The sequence below is a fragment of the Passer montanus genome, unplaced genomic scaffold (genome assembly GCF_014805655.1).
Source record: "Passer montanus isolate IOZ18808 unplaced genomic scaffold, ASM1480565v1 scaffold26, whole genome shotgun sequence".
NCBI lineage: Eukaryota > Metazoa > Chordata > Aves > Passeriformes > Passeridae > Passer > Passer montanus.
In genome coordinates, this window is record NW_024367261.1 from 783,233 (window position 1) to 807,997 (window position 24,765).

At 37.6% G+C, this 24,765-nt stretch overlaps 1 protein-coding gene across 2 annotated transcripts in view; it reads right to left on the reverse strand.

The window, feature by feature from the left end:
* LYRM4 (LYR motif containing 4) overlaps window positions 1-24,765 on the reverse strand; it is an 87,407-nt gene that overhangs the window by 55,791 nt on the left and 6,851 nt on the right. For both annotated transcript variants that reach the window (XM_039712044.1, XM_039712045.1), the window contains exon 2: window positions 10,422-10,542. In XM_039712044.1, coding sequence (XP_039567978.1) covers window positions 10,422-10,542 — 121 coding nt within the window. The remainder of the gene's footprint in view (window positions 1-10,421; window positions 10,543-24,765) is intronic.

Here is a 24,765-nt window from a genome sequence, read left to right on the forward strand (position 1 = left end):
CAACAAAATGGCTGCTAGTCTAAACTGGAATATTTAATACTTAGTCTTTTCAAATAAAAACCAGCCTTGGTGTTCCTGGTGTTTACACTGGTTTTCACTTACCTAGAAAACAGCATCATCTTCTTTCTTTACCTCTCATTAGGCAAGGTTTTTAGTTCTTATACTGTCTTGAATATAGCCCATAAAACATGGTAAGATTGACACAATGTGGTCAGCATCCTGACAGCTTTCTGTCAGATTTCCTTCTTCAGAATACTGCTCCTTGGGTTTAAAGGGAACAGAGAACAGAGTGAGGCAGATGATGAAGGTACATGTTGTAAGACTTGGACTTTCATGCCTTAATTCCTGCTATAAGCATATTTTGTGGACTTGGGCAAATAATTGTTTGCCTGTGCATCCAAGTCTTTAAACATATGCTTATATTTAAACAGAGCTAGCCTCCTTCATTTCCACCTCAGTATCTTAAGGACACTGGTGAAACGCACCACCAAAATCAGGATGCCTTGATCTCCACAGCTCACTGCTACTTCTGCAGAGGAGCAGTAGAACTGGTAATTCTTTCTGTCCTCTGTCTTGCCTCTACAGCTGAGAAAATGGAAAGAGTCACAGCCCTGACAATTCCTTGGGGATGACACAACAAATGTATGGGCACTGTCACAGTCACAAAATTATTAGTAATAAAACAAGCAGTTTGAAGAGACTTACTCCCCTCTTCTTCCCGTAAAGCATATCCTACATGTGGCAAAGGTATGTTACTGTCAATGGGCCAGTTCTGCAGTATTTTGACAGCATGACTTTGCATACCAATTTTTTTCTCCTCTTCCCCCATGAGTATACATACATCATTTTAAAAGCAATTTACAACATGTCAAAGTGCTTAAGGAGACTCTTAAAAATCTAATGTATGAAGTTAACCATTGGTATGATTTATTATTGAAGTTCCACAGTTATAACTTGACAATTAAGAAATATTGATAAATGTAAACACATTATTGATGTCAATTAAAAAGCACAAGATTGATTAACCTCCCAGAGGTATACTGGCACGAGCAGTTAGAGAGTAATCACTCCCACTAAGTATTCACTACTGACAAATGTGCATAGAAATTAGACTTCTGTGAGACAAGAAATATTTTCATTTAAAGTTAAGATAATTTGAACACAGAACCAAAGTACTGGGTCAACAAAAAAATAAAGAGAATTATAAACAAGATTCGTATTAATGTGAAAGGCTACGTGATTAGGTCACATAATGCTCTCATTAACCACACACTTGGGTGAAAATATGGTTAAGAATTATCAAAGCTACTGCTCAGTAAGTCAATTATGCTCACTGAAGAAAAACTATGAATGTATTATTTAGCCACTACACTGCAATATTCATAACTGCCTTGATGAGGGACAGGACCTTATTTTTACAACATAAACAGCAGATTTTTGTTTTAAACCATGCATTTATGCATTTTCTACTGGTGCCAAAATTATAAAGGCGAGTTCAAAACTCTGCTTAGTAATGCTTCCCTTCCTGCCAAGCCAACAGCCTAGGAAGGACATTCAGGCAGCATATACCTCAGAGGGGAAACATGTATCTGACATACCCCAGAAAGCATAACAACAGGAATCAGTCAAACTGTGATTTAACTGCGACTGGAAGAGTTTGGGCTCCTTCTTTCTTCTCTTTACTTGCTTTCAGAATTAATGTACTGGCATAATGCCTGTCACGAAGATGAAGGGCACTGCAGCTGTAGCTCTTAATGGCCAAAAAAAACCCAGGCTCACCTCAGAAAGCCCAAAGCTAAAGACAGCAGCAATGCACCAAGTTCCAAGGAGACTGCGTAAACACTAATTAAACTTCACTCTACACTCTTGTCTAGAAAACAGCTTTCCCTGCCTAAACTTCCAAGGGCCTGATCAGACACGCTGGTATTAGAGTCTAGCAACTTTCCTCCCTAAGCCTGGCCTTCATCACAATTTCATGGATCAAACACATTTCCCTCAAATACAAGCAGCTTACTACAGAGACACTGGACAGAATCTGAATTACTGCAAAAAAGACAAAATTGTAAAATAACATATCAATGATAAAGCTTCTTTGCTTGAAAGAACTTTTATGTGAAGGACACATATATGTTTATTGTCAAAATAAAAGTAGATCACTGTGAATTTACCTGGCTGCAAATTCAGTCAAATGGTATTGGTGACAGAGACCATGTTTGGTCTATGATAACCCACAGGGGTATTCAGTGGATGCCCAGAAGATTACAGTACATGCAGACATACCAGACACAAAGAAACATGAAGAAGGTTGTTTCTTTTTCAAGTAACTGTTTTTTTTCAGTTTTGTAAAATGAAAGTTAATGTTGGTGGATTGTATAAACAGCTTTCATTTTGACAAGCAATTTTAAAGTAAGAAAGCAAGTGTCACCTTTGAAACTGGGAAAGTGGAAAAGTTTTAGTGACAGCCAACAGAAGCACAAAGATAATAAGATGGGCAAATATGAATCAGTCATTAAACCAGATTCTTGGAGCAAATAAGGTAATGGAGGTCTTTGCAGACTGCCTTCATCTTGAGAATGAAGAAAAGAATAAATTCTTTAGACTTAAAAAAACATCTGTGAAAGAAACAAATAAGAGGCATCTGATTTAGAGTGGCAGGGGAACATTTTAAAACGTATTTTTAGTGTGCTGTGGAGAGAAGTAATTTTCAGAGGCCAGAAAAGAATGCAAGCTTCAGGAGGAGCCTCTTCCCTCTGTAAGCTGGATATGGAAAAGCTCTGGAATTTTCCTCTGTAAAAGGAAAAACTGAAATTGTAATATGCTGAGAGACTGATGATTGAGCATGGGGTTGGGGGGAAATGTCATTAAAAAACCCATTTTACCACAGCTATGGGACCAGGTGACTTGTCAGACAGCGAGAGTACCAATACCACCATTGTCATCCTGAATTACAGACTGCAGTTCAAGGGCAGCAGAGCAGAACCTCCTGGGGATCAGAGGCACCAGACAAATGTGCCAAAGCTCCTCCTGGAAGGAAGTGTGCCTGCTCAGCTGCAGTGCCAATGAATCTGGCATTGTGTCTCCTTCCAATGAGCAGTACAAAATCAGGATGGAAAGTTTTCACACCAAGGAAAAAAGAAACAAAATTACAACAGATTAAAAAGCAACCAACAAACAAAGAGAGATCAAGAGATCACAGTTTCAATAACAGCAGTTTTGTCTCTCTCCCTTTTTTAGAAGTCCTCAAAACAGCAATCCCTCTAATTTCCTCAAGGTCTAGCTGTACTTAAAACTGGTTCACCCCTGAGAAGGGACTCTCACATGAGATCAATATTCTGATGTGAAAGTAAGTCACAATACATACCCAAGGCTTTTACAAGGTTATACATTTCATAAATAACATGCAAGATTGCCTTACTTCTCCTTCTCCTATTCAATAAAAAAGAGAACCTCCACAAATATTCTGCTCTGCAGCAGACATCACACAGCAAGGAAGACAAGAAGTTGCTCAAAGGTTGCACTTCAATGCAAGAAACTCAATTTTCAAACCATCCCTCAATGGGCACCACTGTGAACCAGACTGACAGGCATCAAAGCAAGATCACACAGTCAGATTAGAAACACAGCAGAAGTCATTTTCTCTGTGATCAAAACTAAAGCACTCATTTCTACTTTCCCTCTCTTGACAGTATTTTTATTTGAACTAAGACACACACACTCTTGCTGTTACCTCATTTGGAAAAGCCTCCTTGAAGTTTTGTTGCAACAGCCACCCCTAAAAACCATATTCATTTACACCCCAGGCTGAAACCCTTGAGACACCAAAGACAGCAAAGCAGAAAGCACAAAGGGGCAAATGGCAGAGGGATGCATCTGCCTGAAAATGTTATCTTTCCTTGCTTCTGATGCTTTCTTCAGCACAGAATGGTTAATGCTGCTAAATGTTTCAAGGAGCTACTGACCAGCCAGGTTGATAAAACTTACTCTTTTCCATGTGGAAGTTTACACTCAGCATTTGCTTTATTGGATGTGACATATTGCCATGCCAAGTTGCTCCCAAGAAATGAAGTCCTTCTCCTGTCCTTCAGACAGCCCTCATCTGTGCAGAACATCAGGTGCTCACAGCTCTGGATGTATTATATAACTACTGTTACTATTTATGATCAGGCCCCAACCTCACTGGATTAGCCATTAAATACATGCAACAAAAATAATGACAATTCTTTATGACAGATAATTACAGTGTTTTAAATGCACTGGCCAACATTCAGCAGTCTTTATTTTTAGGAAAGGTTACTGCATACATCAAATGCTGTGTTTTACCCTAAGCTCTTACAACAGAAAGACAAAGCCTCATTCTACCTCTGAATCGCCTCTGCTGGCAGCCTAAAGGTTATTTTCAATGCACAGTCTACTTTGGAATTTAATACTGCAGACAGAACCTGCCACTTGTAGTTTAGTCAGCAGAATGAACAGCAGCAAATCACTTGTGAAAACACAATCTTGCTCTCTATCAGGAGAGTTAAATGAAAGCCTAAGGAGTAACACTGCTCTGGAGACTCACACAGGTGTAACCTGGAGAGCCATGCCACCTGAAGACGAGTAAAATGTCTATTACACTTCCTGCGCCCTCAGATGCCAGAAATTAAGCTGAAATGACAGCTGTGGGCTTTTGGCATCTGTTCCAATGTTGCACATCTCCAAAGCTAGCCTACATGCCAAGATGAAAAAGGTATTTGGAAAAGCTGGCCAAAACAGACCTCACTGCTAACAAGTTCTGTGAAAGAACAACTTCTGATTCAGCTGGGTTTCTGTTTAAATTTACCAACCCTTTTTCAAAGTCACTCCTACGACACCTTTTTCTTTGTTCCTTCTCCTTTTCAACCCCCAAAACCGTATGGATATTTACTGTACATACATTTACATTTACTCTCCCACTGAAATACAAAACCAGTACAGCTCTGAATTTACTGTTTCCCAATTTCAATTTGAAGCTTTCTTTTGTTTACTGAAAGACAGGTGTTATCCATCCTATGTTTTATATTCCTTCACCTGCATCTGTGTCTCTTTCTAAGTCAAGAGCTCTGAATTTTAATATATGTTAAGGATTTCCATTGTCTTCCTTAATCATATGCTTCCTGGTAGGTTACTCTTACAAAGTATTTGAAGTTTTCAACCACTTGTGAAGTAAAGGCAACATGAACATAACAAAGGGATTCAAACTACCTCAAGGAAAAGAAAATGCCTAAAAATATCACCCCAAAGAGCTTTGAAATTTAAAAAAAAAAATTAAAACCACCAACAAACACAGGAAAATGTCCCCAGTGGCTTCTAAACCCTGAGTCAGCTGATTTGAATTCAGTTTGTGGCTTCGCCACAAGCTTCCAGTAAAATTTTGGTAATTGCAGGTAAGGAACCAAGTAAGTGAGAGCTCATGATGTGGTAAAGCAATTAAAAACTGACTACCAGTACTGCAACAGGCCAGGAGCAAGAGAAATGCAAGAGGCTCATGCCAAACATTTTCTATGTTCTAGCTGCCAATCCAAGGATTTAGAAGTGTATAGGTAGTTCATGGATATCGTGCAGTGACTTGATAAAACTGTTTTATCAGCATATCTGTCCATTGTTTGATTATGTCACTCACTCCCACTCTTCTACTGTGAATGAGGCATTTGAAAACTTCACTGTGTCTACACCTGCTTTTAGTATAGCTAAATGGCCAGAGGGGTAAGAAAAATTCTCTGTGTATAATGTCAGCTCTATCCTGGCTGGAAAATGATGTCCAACTGTAATAACTAGAAATACATGGCACAAGTGAAAGCCCCAGCAAACTTCCAAGGGCAATCCTCTTATCTAAGAACTGAAAGTCTACAATTTTATAGTACAAAAATTTGTATTTTTGTAGAGAAATGGGTATTTGTCATTGTGAAGCTGGAAAAAAAAAGAGATAGAATTCAAAGAGCTTATCAAGAAAAGCAGCAAAATAATCAGTGATTTTAAAATTTCCTTGCAGTGACAAGCTTGATAAAAATGAACTATATTAGAACTCCAACAGAATTGTCTGCCAGCAGGAAGACATGACTTGCCAATACTATACACATTCCTGAACAGTAGCATGGTGCTGCCCCTTGTGTTCAGAGGGCTTTTCCAGCTATTCTTTCCTCTTGGCCTCAGAGCTGCTGCCAATATAATGAATCACATTACACAGCATTTTGCAATTTTCTTACATATTGATAAAATTTAGACATGAGTACAACCTGTAGCCCAAAATTAATACTAACAAGAGTTTTCAAAATAGATCTTTTTTTACCTTTCATTTTTATAGCAACTATAATTGAAGTTGCTTGTCTTGCTAATATTTATTAAACATGCTTTAATATTTATGTTATTTTGATTAACAGAAAGTTCCCTGATGGCTTTATGGTCATTAATTCATAATAATATGAGCGCTGTATTAGTACAGTGATTCAGTTTAATTTCCATTTCCATTCAAGTGTTGCTTAAATTCAAAATATTGCCAAGATAAGATACTGCTAATGAACACCTCAAGGAGGCACAGTACTTGGCTATACACTGCAGTGGCAACTTGGTTTGCTGAAAAATAAAAGATCCAGAAGATTTGTTCTTATTTTGCACAAGTTTCAGCACAAAACCATACTAATAGTTTGGACTATGGAAAAACATAAGAATATGAAATCCTACACTAAGTATGACATGGGCTTTTATCAAGGCATAGTCATGAAGCATTTCATTAAGAGAAATGGAGCTCAAGTTATTACAAGCAATGCATATTTCAAGGATTAGAATGTACTTAACAACATGCTGCAAACATGAAAAATGCTTCAAGTGCTCAGTATTTATCATTATCAGTGGAACCTTTCTAACTGAGGTTTCATGCATCAACACCACACTCCTTCATGAAGGGAACCATAAGAGAGGTCAAGCCTAAGGAAAATCAGCTCAGACCCAAAAGAAAAGTTTATCTGTTCCCTTAAAAAACACAGATGACCAGCCAGCTGTAAAGGAGGCAGATTCTCAAGTCCCAACTGTCTGAGCGCCCAAGTTGCATCTCTTGTCTCCCTGACCAAAGCTTATGCAAACCAGGATTCTCATCAGTTTGGATTATTTAAATAGACAAACAAAAGCTGTGAAATATTAAAACCCTTTTATTGAAGAATACTATAGTTGTGTGATGTTAAAACCATTTAACATAGTAAATGGTAAAATTGATAATAATTGTTGATTGTAAAATTGATAACAAAGGCTCAGAGATGCCAAGAAAAACAAAATAATCCTTCTTAACTGGACAACAAGATGACTGGCAGTTTCCAGCTACAATATAAAACTGAGGGGAAGGCACTACAGAGGAATATGGAAGAGACATCCTATAAATGAAAACAAGGCTTTAATCAGAGCACACACGTCTACTATAGCTTTTGAACTTCACAGTTATGTTTTCAGTTCAAAACCCGACAGACAGAATGGCATAAAGAAAACTTCAAAACACTCGATATTAGCCAATCTTCAAAGTGGCTTTCATAAATCTCAAATTTCAACAGCAGCAGTACATTTCAGTGTGAATTCCCCTACCACTAACACACTAACATTACTAATAGTAATAGAAACTCACAAATGAAATAATATTACTTAGCTGGGGAATGGCTGTTATGACAATCCTTAAACACCTTCAAGACTTCACCTCAAAACTTTTTAAAACATTCTATTTCACACTTATTTGTGACAATGCATTTCTCACAACACCCTTCTCTACAGGAAAGACAAAACAACTACTGTGTCAACAACAAAATTTTGTTGACACAGTAAACACACACCCACAAAAATCTTTGCCAACAGTATTGTAAATGAGTTGTTCCTTCCATTAGCTGGGCTATTATAAAATCAAAACCAATAATATGCAGAGGAGGACTAAGATTGGAGATTAATGTTCCTCCATGCTTTTCAGCATTATAAAGCTACTTTTATAACACTCCAGCAAATTGTACAGTGACTGACATGAACAAAATGACAGTAATCTGTCACTACTTCACATTTCCCACTAGGCTGATTCAAATAGTTATTTATGAACCTTACACTTCAATGGTCACTTTGATGACTAAACCATAAATTAGAATGTAAAGTGAATATAAATTTGATTTTAGAGTAACAACAAATTGTCAGCAAAGAGGGATATTATTTAATTTCTACTGACATACTAGGAAAAAAGTCAGCAACACCAAGATGAACCACATCATAATAAACCCCAAACTTAGCAAAAAATTGTATGCTAGATCCCATGTTTGTTTCAGTTCTTCTGCATTTAAAAATAAAACCACTTTCTATTATGCTTGTTTACTTTTAAATATAAAGTCTTAATAATGTCAGACGACTTCATTACTTAGGTCTTCAATTAAACAGAGAGGGAGAATGAAGTTTTTCGACAAAGCATGATGAAATTTGACAGCAAGTAAATATTAATATGAACTTAGATGCTCAGGTTTTTAATAGTCCTGATGAAAAACTTTTAACATGGTGTTGCTATTTTTACATCATTTATCTCTTGCTTTACAGATAGGAGAGAGATGACACCGAAACATAACAGAAGTTCTGCAAAGCACAATTTGCAATTTTTTATGAAAAAAAGTCTTTAATACCCAAACAATCAACTCTTGCAGGGTTGCATGTAAAAAAATTATCTTGATAAAATAATTTTCTTCTGTCTGATTATTTTTTGTTAAAAATTCCATTGCCTATTATGTTACTGTATAATAACATTTATTATCCATTACTCTTGAAAACATGTAAGATAAACCCTTCCAAAAGCGAATGCAGCGTGATTGTACTTTCTCTGGAAAATGTCTAGAAGTGCAACATTAAAGAGCTACTTCAACATAACTTTAACTGTCTTAGCAATTAAAAATGGAGAGTCGTGTCAGTGTCTTTAATATTCCTTGCTTTTCAAGTATATTTTCCTTGAAATTCTTACATGGAATGACAGCGATCCGATTTAAAACCAACTTCAGCAATTTGGCTTTTAATGTTGGAAAAGGCCCTTAAATAGCTGATGTTTGAAACAAACATGCAAAACCCTCTAGGCTTAGCAATAACTGAGGCCATTCTGAATTATTCTGGCATGTCCCAGTGATACAGTAATAAATGCATAACAGAAGGATGCTGACTGATGCTGAGGGAAAATCTTTGGGCTAAAAGAAAACTTCAAAAAAGGTGCAAGGACAAAAGTCCAGTCTGGGAAGTCTATTTTAGAGAAATAATATCTTTTTTTCAGGATCTACAGAAAGAATCTGGGTTTACACAGGATTTAGATAGGAAAGAGGAGTTTTATTTTAAAATTTGTCCCAGACCTATTAGGACTCAGATCAGTATAATCATGTTTTGCTGAGAAAAAAAAAGTTGTAAAGTTTTTATTTAGCAAGACTTTATCTTAAGCGAGAATTAGAAGAGCTGAAAATGCCAATTATCACCTACAGATCTGAGACAAAACACCCCAACATTCAAATGTAATTGCATTGCAACAATCCATTCCAAATTACTTTGTTGAGAAACCCTTAAATAAAAAAATTAGTGTTTGAGTTAAAAAAAGATAGCAAAAACTATGGGAGCACAAAACAACACCCTGGGAGATGAAAAAAAAACCCAAACCAAAAACTTGCACCTAAGCATCCATACTTAATTGTCAAATCAAAGAGCCCAGCTCCCTACTAAAATAAGAACACATCTAACTGACCTGCTGGTTGTTTAAAGAGCCATATTAAACCAAACCATGGAGGAGCAGGCGCACATATTCATTCAGGGTTTAATAAAAGTACTACTGAGCTCTGGCTGGTGTCAGCAAGCACAGATTTTGCAACGAGGAGCAGCTTAATCACTGCAAGTTCTCACAGAAAGTTCAGGCATAGAAATTTGCTTTCTTCCAATTTTTAGTGGTCACTTTAGATAGACAGTGGGTATGAATGGGAAGTTAAAAAAGTATCTGAAGTTCAACCAAGTCTACTTAATTTCTTAGTAACATGGGACCTAGTGGAAGGAACAGAGATGCTATAAATGCTACTCGGACAAGAAAAATATTGCTGATGACTTAAATTTTCCAAAGAAAAACCTATAACCCTGTTTGAACACATTTAGCCAGCATTTATTTAATTCACTTCAGGATTTTCTTGTTCTGTTACTATTCTAACACTGTATCTAGAGATGGGAAAAAACAAACACAGAAGAAAGTGCGACTATTTGGAGGGTCAAAGTCACCCCTCTGAACCTATGATAAAAAGATTAACAAATTCAGAAAAAAAGCTGATGCTCATCTAGAGATGTTTTGAACAAGGAAACATTTTTTTTTCCATCTCTAGAGTAACAAGACAGTTAAATGAGTAGTGAACAACTCCCATAAAAAATTAGAGAAATTAACATACCTGCCGTTGAATAACCTCTAGGTTTGCTTTGGCTTTATTCAGTAGCTCTTCTATTTTTTCAGAATCTGCTATGTTCTTGTTTTCTCTAAAGGCATCTTTTATCCTTCGGATGGCGTAGTTTCTAAACACAAACAATAAGAGGACATGCATTCATAGACATGCCATGATTTATGTCATTTCAACATTCTTTAAAACATGCTGATGCAAAAAATAAAATGCACACCTCCCATATATATATATATATATATATTTTTTTTTTTTTTTTTTTTTTTTTTTGGCTCAGTTTTAGACACATAATTTTATTCAGGGATTTGTCTTGCCCAAGCTGAAGTAGTGATCAGATCCTCTCCTAAACAAAAAAAAGGTTCTATTAGAGGATCTGTAGAAAAATGTCATATTTCAAGTACCAGTCCAGTCCTAACTGCTTGTTTGTGCTGAAGCCATACTGCTGGATGCCCAGCATGGAATACTGCAAAACTCAAGAACACTACTTGGCTAGTAGTAAAGGCTAAGGACCAGAAAATCATTCCCCAGATGATTTTGAATCAGCGTGACTATTCTTAACCTGCATATCCAAAAGGTCATTGTCACAATATACATTTCTACTAGATGCAGTGTTGTTATCTAGTAGTCAATAGTGTCAGATTGATGGACCAGTTAACACAAAAAGGGCTCCTTCCCTGTCACTCTTTTCCTCTCCTGACAAGGTGTATTTCACCCCTCAGTCCAACACCTCCTCATCCATTTCCCCACTAAGAAGCAATAACAGAACATGATTTCTGCAAGATGGCAGATGTTGTGATCTCTGCTTGCAGAGAGGAAGGTCCAAAGCTGCAGCTTTCCCCAAATCATGCCCTTTCTTTCCAACACAGTAAAGAACTTTCACACAGTCTGTAGTGTACTGTCATCCTGCCTTCCCTCCCCCACGGTCAGGCCCAATTTCCATATGAAAATAAAATTTTCAGATGGAGCAGTGGATACTTCCTTTACACGGGTCCTTGGGAGGAACTGGAGAAATGCAGTAAACTGATCTTGCTCATCTATCTTCCTCATGTTCCTCTGTACCACCACATCAGTATCACTTTTGCTACAGAAAGTAAAACGCTATGTGTGGCACTGGAAGGAAACAAAAGGCTGCAAAATTTCCCCACAATTAGTTTAATATTTCAACAACCCTTTCCAATCTTGTATAGAAGTGGAACATGAGAGACAAAATTGTCTGAAACACTATCACAGAAAATCTAAGGACAAGACTGAAAAATAAAATTATTAGGGGAGAAGACTGAGGAGAGAGGAAGAAGAGGAAAGATGAATAGCCAGTGGCACTCCATTCCATTAGATGGTGCTATCCAGCTCCTAATGCAGCTTTCACCAGCCAAGCAGCGTATTTTGTCTTTGAGCTCATAAATAATACATTTCAATCACAGGAATCGGGACGGCTGTGGAGTGCCACTCTGCCACCGCACTCTGGCAGATGGTGTGTGCTTTTAATTAGGGCCTGCTCACCTCTAATGTGACACTGGGGTGCGTGAGGGAGTGAGCCAGAGTGTGTTTGGATGTGTGAAGTTAATAGAATGTATTAAATATGGAAGCTCAATCTCATCTGCAGCTGTTGTCCTAGCAAGACATGAAGGGGAAGCTGATTATTTCTTCTAGAAAAGAAACAACCCCAAATCATTAATATATAGTGTAATTCTGTTGCTTGATAATGGAGAGATTTCAAATCACCCCATATACACCTGTAGGGTTAAACTGTGCAAAACATAGTATTTTTTGAAAGAAAGGACAGGTTACCAAGAGATACAACAACAAACATTCATCTATTTAGCTTAAAAGAAAAAACAACAGCATGTATCTATTAGTGGGTACAAGTCTTTCAAAATGCAATATAAATGAGTAAATGCTATCTACATAAAAGAGATAGATGGGACAAAACCAAATTGTTGTTCAGTATATCACCTACACACTGGAGGTGTTTTTTTCGTTTTGTTTTGTACATATGGTGTGTTAATTGTTCTATTTTCTCTCTCTTCCTCTAATTACACCTAACAATTGTTGAGAAAGAAAAGATATGTATATAGAAAACAGACCAATTTTTATCTATAATCACAAAGCTGCATTGTTTTTACCTTCTATTTTTTTACCTTCTGATTTTTTAAACTTCATGAGTTTTAACACCCAAAGGAAGTTACTTTAAATAGGCTTTAACACAATCTTAATTCTACATCTAAATCCATATCTCTAAACACAATTCAAAGCTCTATAGCCTGGCACTACTCTTTACCACAGTTACACTGAGATTTAATGTATCACTTAAAAGAAGGATGAGCTCAATTCAAAGCTCAAACCAATACTATAATGACTGTAAAATATCCTTTCTTCCCCATTGAGAGGTGTCAGGGAAATATTTTACAAACATTCAAATTCTTTAAAATTATGTAAAAAGTGTTAAGCCAAGATATAAACAAACAGGAAGGCTTTTTTTTTTCTTGTATGTGTGTGTTTTTTTCTTTTAAACAACACCTTTTTATATGCAACAACAGTTGTGAGCAGTGTCAATTCAGCACCTCGACACGTTCTACATTTCAACAGTTCCTGAACTGAGAATGCATTAAAAGCTAGAAATACCATAACAAATGCAATATTGCTTCAAGTTATGAAGAACTAAGCCCTTCTGAAAGTACAGTAGTGTGTGTAAGCAACACATGTTTGAGAATAACTTGTTCATTCAGACATGTATTTGTTGGGGTTTTTTTACAGAGCACTGCTCCAGAGATGATCTGGCTGACGAACAGACTAGTCTGCTGATCAGCTGCTCGAATGGAGTGTATTTTCAGTTCAATGAGCATAACACACCAAACCCAAACCTGTGACATTTGAAGGCACACCTAGAAATGCTAGTGGCAGCAAATGCATGGTTGTCTTCATAAAACTTTACATTACCCTAAAAGAAGCACTATCTGCAGACAACGCAAGAGCTGAAAAGAAGCCTGGCAAGTAAAGTGATGGCTGTACCTTATGGATGATTATTTACCCAAAGGGGCACAAAGGAACTGCAACAAGTTTAAGCCAATGTGAAGAGGAGCTATTGCAATTTCACCACCCTGGCAGACACAAACCCTCCCTCTGTCCCCTTTAGACCAGCACAGTCAGTCTGATATTTGGCCCCAGCTGAACTAGTCCAACCTCAGAAATTGACAGAAGGCCACCTACTACAAGAGTTAACTATATTTTTAGTTATTTTGGGCTTTTTTTGCAGATTAGTGAGCTTCATCAGCTCTCCATGGAACTGGATAATCTGGATAATAATCTGGATAATAACATCACTGAGGAGGGGGGAATACAGCAGTACTGATTTTCATGGATAGAGTTTGCAATTGATCCCATTAGAGACCAAGCAAGTCACACAAACAAAGAGGACCTTTCAGTGAGAAGGTACCAAGCTAACTCTCCAGAGAAACAGAATAGGAAAGCAGTTTTGGATACAGTACACTCAAAGAGCTCCCATAGACCAGTGGGAAAAGCCTAGTTCCTAATGCAGTAGTATTCATTAGGAAACATAATTTAAATTAAGTCTTAAACTACATTTCACCATTCATTATTTTTCCCACTCATTTTTTGAAAACAGATATTGAAACATTGCTGAAAGACACAACAAGGTATTTTGCTTTTATCATCCAAGTGCACTGAAATTTGATTAGAGAATACCTTTCACTTTATCTTCTGCAAAGACTCTTCCAGCGACCAGGGACAGTAGGACCCAAGCAAGACTGTACAGTTCAATATATTCACTCAGCGCTCTCATACATATGCGCACTCAAAACACCTCTTGTGATCCCTACTCATGTGCATCTGTCACACAATTAATTCCCAATTAAATCAAAATGATGTCCTCGATGGGCAGTAGACTCGGTGTGATGGCTGCAGACCAAGGCCACTGCAGGCGGATGGCGACACAAGGCAAGAGATGCACATCAGCAGAAAGCAGGAGTGGTTGGGCCTTAATATGAAAACAAGGCCAGGGCCAAACATTACCACATACTCTCACGACACTGGGCACTGCCTGCTAATGCTATGAGACTGCAGTACTGCCAAATAATAGTAAAAACTAAAGAGAAAGCAGTCTTTGGCCCAATACTCTACCTTCAAAGAGTTCCTCTCTTTTCTTCCCAGAAGCACAGTCAAAAGCCTAACGCATCCTCATGAAAATGAAGTCTACAAGAAGCAATGTCTGAAACAATGTCTATTAATGAAAAATGAAATCACAATCCAGCTACTTCAGAAAATAATAACTCCTTGGGGACCTATATATTTCATTTCAAAATGTTTTCTTATGTCATGCCTGACCAAAAAAAAATAAAAATCTTTGTACTCTGCTAAATGAAAAGAAGCTGAAACGTCACACAAACATTCTTGCTTAAGCACACAGTTATGAGCTTTCAGAATAAACCTGGCCAAGCAATGTTTTTCTCAGCACCACTTTGCATTTACCAGTATCACAACACACTAAAGGTTTAAGTCATCTTTCCAAGACATCTTTCCAAACATGCTGGCTTTGTGCCTGTCAACAAGTGCAACATATAATAGGTCACATCATAGTCACAGGCACCACACTGCGGAACACAATGGCTATTAAAAGTTATTGGCCATTGAGCACGCACATGAAGACAGAAGAGGACAGACAGTTGTGGTACACAATCTGTGCAAGCAAGTGCACAAGGGAAGGGGCCACCAGGTTAGAATATTCATAGTCGAGGCTTTCAAAAAAGGTCTAGAGTAAAATGCATTTTTCCTTATTAGCTTCAGTTACATTCACTAAATTAAGGCAAGCAAGAAGGAGCCAAGCTCTAGGAAGTCCACTGGGGTTAACAGCTCTGGAATGAAGAATATGATGCTTTTATTTAAAGACACAACGTGTAAAAGTGAAATGCTCATTTACAGTAGAGTAGCATTACATCAAGTGAGGGACCCTTTTCATAAAAGGTCTGTTTGCTTTTACTGAACTATATTTTCTTACCACTGCTGTCTTCCAGCTAACATCTATTTACTTATGATAGCAACAGAATGAACTTTCAGAATTTCCCATTATTACTAGCAAAACATGCACTAGATGAGATCTGCCCAACTCAATTTTCAGCATTACATATCACTTAAAAAGGCAAAGTTTTTTAATCATCTGCAGAAAAATAATTTTAGCTCACAGTAAAGTTTTACTAGCATTAGTGAAGATGTCTTCATGTACAGAATTACTTCTGAGGGAATGCTTATTTTGATGTGTATATGTGTACACATGTATATTTCCACACATATGTGTATGTATGTATTTACAATATTTTTCCTCTATAAATATCTCATTAAAAGACATCAATTAAGGTGAAACAAAACTTGCATGCAATTACCATCTAACACTAGAAAAACACTTGACAACAGGTGTATGTTTGAGACTGAGAGGTAAATACCTCACAGGGTAGTAGTTGCGACTGGTCTAATTAAACCCAAGACGAACAGAGGGATGCGAACACAACATTTTATCAACAAGTCATTCCTCAAACTCCATCACCAGACACACTTTCAGCACTGCTACTTCAAGTTACAGCACAACGTCAACAACTACATCTGCCTGTTTTCTAAAATTCAAAGTAAAGTCTATTCTTGCAACCAGGAATTCTTTGGGGGAGTCAGGGTGGTGGCTAGATGCTGGGAAAGGAGGAAAGAAGAGTAAAGAAGAATAAAGATTAGACCACTGGTAAACTGGTAGAAAAGAGTGTTATTTCCTTGAATTTTCCAATGAAGCTCAGTCACTAGACAGTCTTCACAAAAAGCCTACAGAAAGAAACCTACCAGCCACTACTTGGTTTCTCTGCTAACATACAGAACATGAATTCCAATGCAATTGCTAAGAAATATGTCCGGAATAGAACAGCACTAGAGATAATTTATGAGAGAGGATAAACCCAAAATAATATAAAATAGGAATAAAGACTGATGAACATTAGAAAATACATTTGAGAGAGGGTGACTGTGACCCAATGCATATAGTACATGCTATTTGTTCAGATACAAGGATTTGTAGCTTATTTCTAAAGCAAATAGTGCTATTTTGCATCCCAGACCTCAAATGTCTAATAAAAACTTGAACCTTTTCCTAAGTTTCCTTGCATTTCCTTTTTTCAACTTAAACCCAAAAAAGCATCCCTAGATTTTCAGAGAAAAAGACTTATGGATGGTTTCAGAAAAGGACAACTTTTTTTTTTCTGACTAGATCTTTTCATCTGTTTGTGTCTGTACCTATTTCAAAGCAGAGAGCATGGATGACCACCTGATCAACAAGATCACAGAATCATTCACATTTGGAAATGTGTCTAGGAGGTCTCTAGTCCCACCTCCTGCTGAAAGGAGGGTTAGTGATGGTGTCAGATCAGATTATTCACAGCTTTGTCCAGTCAAGTCTTGAAAAACAGGATGTTAACCAGACCACCTTGCCTAGAAAACAAGCTCAATTGCTTGATTGCCCTTGTAGGGAAAAAACTTTCCTTAAAGCCAGTCTGAAAAGCCCCTCTTCCTGCACTTTACATCTGCTGTCAGTTTTTCTCCTACCAGGCCCCCCTGGATACCTTGAGGTACTGGCTGAACTCAGGATCCCTCAATGTTATTTCTTCTCCAGGCTGAACCAGACCAGCTCCCTCAGCCTTTGCTCACAGGACAAGCCTGGTTGCTTCAGCCCCCTGGTAGCTCCTGCTGAGCTGCCTTCAGGTTTGTCTGTGCCTTTCCTGCTGGGGGGCTGAGGAGCGCAAGACTGGATGCAGAACTCCAGATGTGATCTCCCTCCTATCAATCTGCAGGCTGAGCAACTCTTGATACATCTCAGGATGCTCTTGGTCTTCCTCGCTGCCAGGGCATACAGCTCTTTTCCCAAAGACATTTCTTCTTCCCAGAACACTATCGGTGCTATTCATAGTTAACTATGATTATTTTTGCAATTCACTGAAACATATAATTTTTGTGGCTATATTTGTAAAATAGAAACAGTTATTGGCTTAATTCTTAAAGAGTAAGGAATCTCTGCAAAAGGGAGTGCTTTTCAGGAGGTCAGGGTTAAAAGAAAAAAGTAAAGATGTCCAAATGAAAGCATTCTTTTAATCTTAATTGGAGTTCCAGTTTCAATGTTGTATCGCAGAAGAGGCTAAAAAAGAGGGTTATCAGTGAAGGACCCAACTGCACAAGTTGTTCAGTTAACGAGGCACCGGGCAAGGATGTGCTGTAGGAACTATAACCTGAATTTGCTACAGATGAAAAGTGTCCTGATGGCCTGAAATGAGTAATAGCTCTCTGCTGAGCTTTCACTGCCAAGCCCTTGCCAGCTGCTCTACAACCAGGACACTGGGGTAGCTCAGCAGTCCAATTACCAGGCAGGGAATGCCTTGAAATGACAAGTTCAAAACCTGACAAGGCTGGTTTCTCTCTTCTTCCTTTTGAGACAGATATATACCACTCCATTTGCTGTGTTGCTGTTTCTGAACAGTTAATAAAAAAGGCCTGACCTGCTGTGTATAGCCACTACAATATTTTTCTGCAACGATTACTTTTAGTCCAATGCTGTGACCAACATTTCTCTTTTCAGTATGGCTAGAGGTTCTCCCTGCACTGGTACAGCCTCACCTTGAATATCATGTACAGTTTTAGTCACCACAAGATAAGAAAGATATTAAGCTATTAGAGAGCATCCAGAGGAGGCCAACAAAGATGGTGAAGGACCTTGAGGGGAAGCGGTGTGAGGAGTGACTGAGGTCACTTGGTCTGTTCAGCCTGGAGAAGAGGAGACTGAGGTGAGACTTCATTGAGTTACAGCTTCCTTGTGAGGGGAACAGGAGGGGCAGACACTGATCTCTTCCCTCTGGTGACCAGTGACAGGACCTGAGGGAATGACCTGGAGCTGTCAGAGGAGATTTGGTTGGATATTAGAAAAATGCTTTTCCCCTAGAGGGTATCTGAGCACTGGAACAGCTTCCCAGGGTGGTGGTCACAGCACCAAACCTGAAAGAGCTCAAGAAGGGTTTGGACAATGCTCTTCAGCATGGTGTGAGTCTTGCGGATGGTCCTGTGCAGAGCCAGTAGATGGACTCAATGATCCTTGTGGGCCCATACCAATTCTCCAGATTCTGTGCCTCTTGTGACCTGGGTACCTGAAGAGGGCTAAACATATTGCACCTCTTGGTGATTTCATTTAGGGAAGGCTGATTAGCACCCAGTGCTTTCTGGATGCAAGTATTTCACACTTGACAGTGAAAAATTATTTGCCTTTGATGAAGCAATAGTTGCTAAGGTTATTTTAATTAAGCAGCAGGACATAAAGTCTTGGAATATTCTAACTACTTGGACTGCAATATGGTTGGTCTGGATGATGATAAGATTTTGATAGGACATTTCTGAAGCCCAGCATTATTTCTGAAAGTATAGTAAATATCTAGCTACAGGACACATATTATTTTAATATGGAAATGATGCCAGTTCCTTAGAAAAGGGATCAAGTATCAGAAATATATTAACAGTACACAGTTGTAAAATAAATGAGATATTTTAATTTACAAAAGACTTTGAGAAACAGTTCTCTGAAGGTCATCTGAGGTAAAGGTTTGTTGGGCATTTTGACAGACTAGTAATTTTCAGTATACTGAACAGACTCCTAACAAAGTTTTACTTTGCAAAAGTGATCCTTGGATTCTAGCAATAAAGACAGTTAATTTTGCCCTTTGATTTTTGCTCAAGTAAACCTGAGATTTCTGAGACAGAAGGATGTAAACATCATAGGTCCAAGTGGAAGAAATTGTACTGAAATTAGGTAGGGTCCAGTTATCTCATGACAAAGGCAACAATAAACCACAAATACAATTTATTAAACAATCCACATGAAGTAACATACCACCTGCTCTGTATATATACAACATACTAAAAGTTTCAGGATTTAGAATATTTAAGTTACTATCCAAAATTTCTTCTCTCATCCATTTCTATCAGCTTTACAGCTTATCCAAAATTCTTTGTTCCTTGTAACTCAGAGAGTAATGACAAGCATCCCCCACTGGACTTCCTACCACCATTTGGCTCAGTGACCTTTCCTCATTTATAGGAAAGTACTGCATGTTTAGTTTAGCAAATTTACATCAGTTTTGACAACAATGATGGATATTTTGAATTATTTAGCAGCACATAAAATTCTAATATATGCAAAGCCTATCAGTCAAATCTAGAGCCTAAAAAAGTCAATTTGGAATTTATAATAAAATCAGCATCCTACTTTGTACATACAACAGAGTGCTGAATATTGCTTTCAGACATTTAGGATTGTAAATATATGCCTTTGGACAATGCACGTAATGTTTGAGGAAGCTCAGATCCAGATGACTCCGATTATTACCAAAGGCTCAGAAAAAAACGTGGGTTATTTTGTACATTATGAACAGTACTTAAGGTAGAGAAAGTCAAGTGAACTAGATATTTCCTTCTGTATCCTTTGTATTTTAATTAGTTACAGGATATGGAAGTCTTCACAGACTTTAGAGATGATTACATCAGGACTAAAGAAAAAGAGGTTAAAATCCCCATCCTGAGTTGAACAGTAACCCAGAAATGCAAAGGAAACAAACTCTGGGCGTCACTTCATCCCCGACAGGAAACCAGATGCAGCTTCTTACATGAAGAAAGAGCAGTGGGACCCATGGTGAACACAGGCAAGGATTGAAGGAAAAAGAATATTCTGCTGGGTAAAACTGAATGACCGATGTACCATGCAGTGAGGCAGGTTTGAGGTCTTCAGGTAGGCAGCTGATCTTCATCCCCATAAATAATGCAGCACGCCTGTGCACCAGGCATAAGTGCTCGAACTGCCCACCCCGACTTTCTGCCCTCCACCTCTCTCACCTCCCAGGCGCTACCAGCACAAGGGAGCAGTTAAAAAAGCCAGATTCTTGGCAGGCAAGTTATGGAAAAGTATGTCCACAGCTCTTTATCTTTGGGGCATGATGGTGATCAGATAAGAGATACCCAAGACCTCCACTAGCTGTGGTAAATTCAGCCTCTCAGGACCCATAGATCCTATGCATTTCTCTGAAGTCCAGAAGTACAAAAGGAACCAAAACAATACTAAAACCTAAGTGAAGTAACACAACGTTGTTCAAAGCTACTTCACATAAAAGAAAGAAAGAAAAAAAAAAGGGTTACATGCTTTTTCCTACTATTTTTCCTACAGTTACTCTAAAAAACCCATAGAATAGATTATCTGTCAAACATGAAGCAAAGAGCAGCTACCAGCCAAAATGTTTATTTTGGGTTATGCATGAGCTCCACCTTTAAAACTGTGGTGTATACACTCCTACTGTCCAAACTGCAGATCCCAGCATATGATGCAATGCTTTGATCTGGCAAGATATACTTTAATATCAGGCAGAAAAATGAGATTAAATTTAAAACTCAAGGTATTCTAGTCCAGTGAACAGAAGTCATTCAATAAACCTGCTGACAGATCTTTTGTGCACTTAAACAGCTTAACTACTGTAACAGAAAAGGAGATCAGAAGTGTTCATGAAGACAAAGAGAGCAGTCAATTTTCCTTTTTAAAGAAGAGAAGCATTGACAAACACCTTTTAATCTAGGCAAGCCCAAGTACTTTAAATACAGACATTAAAATTTAGAGGTGAAGCTATGCTAAGGTCAGTAATTTTTACATCATCTTACAGTCAACCTCTTAACACTCTCTCTAGGAGTCTTACACTATGAATGAAAAAAGATTACCTTACTATATTTCTATATCTCTACACATTCTATTTAATAAGACTAGGTTCAGATTGGTACATTTAAATAAAACAAAGATTCTGCATTTCAAGCCAAAACTGGGCTACAAAACCCCGCAGATAATACTCAATTGCTAATTAAAAGCTACGGAAAAATAGTCACTCACATGAGTGATGGTAGCACTTTCTGTCCTCTGTTGGCAAGGAAGAAAAAAGAAAACATAGAGTAAACACCACCTCCTTTTCCTCCCATAACAACATGGCTGCTGGCTGCAAGAATTTATTCTGAGATAATATTTACTGCTAAATGTGGAATAACATCTGACTTAAATGCACTAACTCACACAAGTCCTGGCTATGGTTACTGCAGGAGATATTAGGAGGGGAAAAGAGGTATTAGGAGTGAATTAGGAGTGAACTACTTCTCACAAGATTTTCAGCGTAACATTTTATGACCAGGGCAGATTACCTTCCCTTTCACATGAGACATGACCTTCCATTCCACAGAGTAGTAGAAAAAGTTTCCAATCTAGGAACAAATTACCAACACAAGTTGCAGAAGCATGAGGTTCCCAGCTAATGGCAGCAATAACTTGCGCTGATGGAGAATTTCTCCTTCAAGAGTTTCAACAAATTGTTGGGAAATAAAAGCCCAGAACCATGTCTCAAAGTCCCTGCAGGTTAGCAAGCACTGCCGCTAGTTCACAGAACAAGGAGTTTTGTACGGATATACGTACAGTATACTTTTATGTCCAACCCTGTATTGCTGTAACTTATAGGACTATCTTCATCCCATGCTGCCTTTGCTTTTGGAAGTGACTGTGAGAGTGACACCAGCAGTTTGATAAATATTCATATTTCCATGCAAAATCTGCATATAATGGGCAGCAATTTTGGGTATAAATTATGAACTGAAAATAAAAAATTAAATGTAGTAAAAAATGTGCTCAATAGCTCTGGAAATCAAGAAGCCTATTTAGCATTCTAAATGAATGCATTGCTTATTATTGTAGTGTAAACAAAACACTTGAACATTTATTTTCATACTGTAAATTAGTCAGATCAGGGAAAAAACCATTCTGAGTAAGACATCTAATTTATTTTGGCCAGTGATAAACTACTTAGATCAATCAATCAATGTTCCTCCCTTCAAAACTAGTTTACATACCAAGACCATTAATTTGAACACCTATTTGCTAACTTATTGTACTAGAAAAACGCTGTGATATTTTAGATGAGTCAAAGATGTTTTCTGAAACCTAGTAGCTGGTTAGTTTCAAGGCAACACAATACAGTTCAATTTGACACTGTCAGTATAATTCAAGCTATAAGCTTCAAGGGCTGTTATGGATTTCATTTGAGCTGTATCGACTTCAAAACCTTCCTGAGAAGGAGGCAGTCTGATGTTATCTAAATAAATTAAAACACTGAATATATTTGGATGGATGGATGGATGAATGAACTATTGGTTCAGAAAGAATTCTACTAGTGATTCAATCGAAAACTTTATGAAATATGATGGTTTGTACTTGGCCCCTTCCACTTTTAGTTCCCGTTTTTAACTGTGACTAGCAATGCAAATAAATGATGGCTCTGAACCACACCCCCAATCACCCACCCAGGCCACATTTGGCTCTTTCATTGCTATGCTAACATAGTCTGCAGAAATGTAACATTCACACAATGTGTAACCCTCACAAGATAAACCATTTTTCTCCAATACTAAGGCTCTGTGGAAATCTGCACACACATTTCTCCCTCCTGCTTAGGCAAACAATAAATGGATGTTTGCCTCTGTGCGTGACTACCAGTAAGTATTGTGATAATCTGTATGTTTGTTGGGGAAAAACACATAAAGCCTGTAAATAAACACTACCAAGCAACAATGCCATGTGTATCTGCAAGCAAATCCTAGTTAGCAGAAATCACAACCTGTGCAAGACAGAGATGGAAACAACTCTGTAAAGACTGAACTTTTGGGATACAATGAATTATTTTCATAGGCACCAAAAGTCACAGAAGTTTAATGATAAAATCTTTGCTACCTTAAAGACTAGTGATTACTAACAGTCTCAGGGAAATATTTTAACTTTTTGTTTTTTTTTTTTCAGACACACACTTTCTCTGGTAGTAAAAATAAGACAATATTACTTTTAAACAAGCTAATGATTTAGAAACAGGTCTTTGATGGTTCCAGACCAGGATACACCAGAAAAGCAGACTCAGAAGGACTGTCAAGACCTGTTAATGGACATTATTTTCTAATAAGACTAACACACCTATCATATAATCTCTAGTCTCTAGTGGATTCACAGCTTGCTTTAAACAGGGATTTTGCAAAAGAGTTACTGGGATAGAGCAGAAGTGAATTCTAGACTTCTTGATACCAATATATTCATATATGCATACATACATATAATATTTACTTTGTGCATAGACTTCTTTAGAAACTATGAGATTTAAACAATTGCTATTTATTTAAAAAGTTTAAAAAAAGTATCTAAGCAACATCTAAGCTGTTACAAGACTTTGAAACAAACATGATACTAAAGAAAGTGTAAGTACTGGACTGAGTCCTGAGTCTCTGAAAACCATCCCCAGCACAGGACCTTCAAATTTTCTGGAAGAGTGCTTTAAGGATTTTATTTCAGGCACATTCTGTTCAGGAAGAAAATATCTGAACTCAGCTGAATTCTTTTATCATATTAAGTGTTCAGTTGCATTGTATCCTGAGAAGAATGTTAGAATTTTATATGAAGAGCAGGTAAAAAGGAATAGAATAGGCTAGAAGATAATAGAATGTAGAAAAAAAAAGGTACGGGAAAAAGACCATATACCATAATGCCACCTGGCCATAAGATTGTCTGGATGACTTGTGGCATCTTCACTCTTGAGAAAAAACTGTATCAAGAAGAATCCCCAAGAATATTTCTCACTAAGGACACTGTTGTACTGAGTTCTGCGCAAAATAGTCTTGGAACAGCTGGCTCAAGTATTCACAAACACACAAAAAAAAATCAAGACAGTCTCCTTTAATCCCCACTTTTTTTTTTTTTTTAAAGCAGAGAACTATGTAAAATCTAGGACTGTACTTTGTTGGCCAGCGAACCCAAAAATTCATGGGAAGACCTTTATTGAAGAGGTAGTCCAGAGATCATCTTAGCCATCCATTACTGCAGCAAGTGATTCTAAACATTGGCTTGTCAACTGCAGTTTCCTCTTTTCTTTTAAAAATTACTTTAATTTTTTTTAATGCAGAATCCTGATCTTCTAAGCACCGCTTGAAATTATAATAGCCCTGTGTCTACTGTATCTTGAATCATCTGGATGTTAGCCGGTCAGCATCTTTTCATCATGGGCAGCATAGAGATGAAGACAGAGGAACTAAGTGTTAAAGCCACATCCAAGAGTAAGGAAAGGAGGAGGTTGCTGGAACAACACATTAATCCAATTTAATACTATAGCTACACTACAAAGTGCTTTTCATTTACCAGAAATCATAAGCATATGGGTATGGGTATGAGCCATTGCCAGAGGCAGCATTTTTTCTATTACTC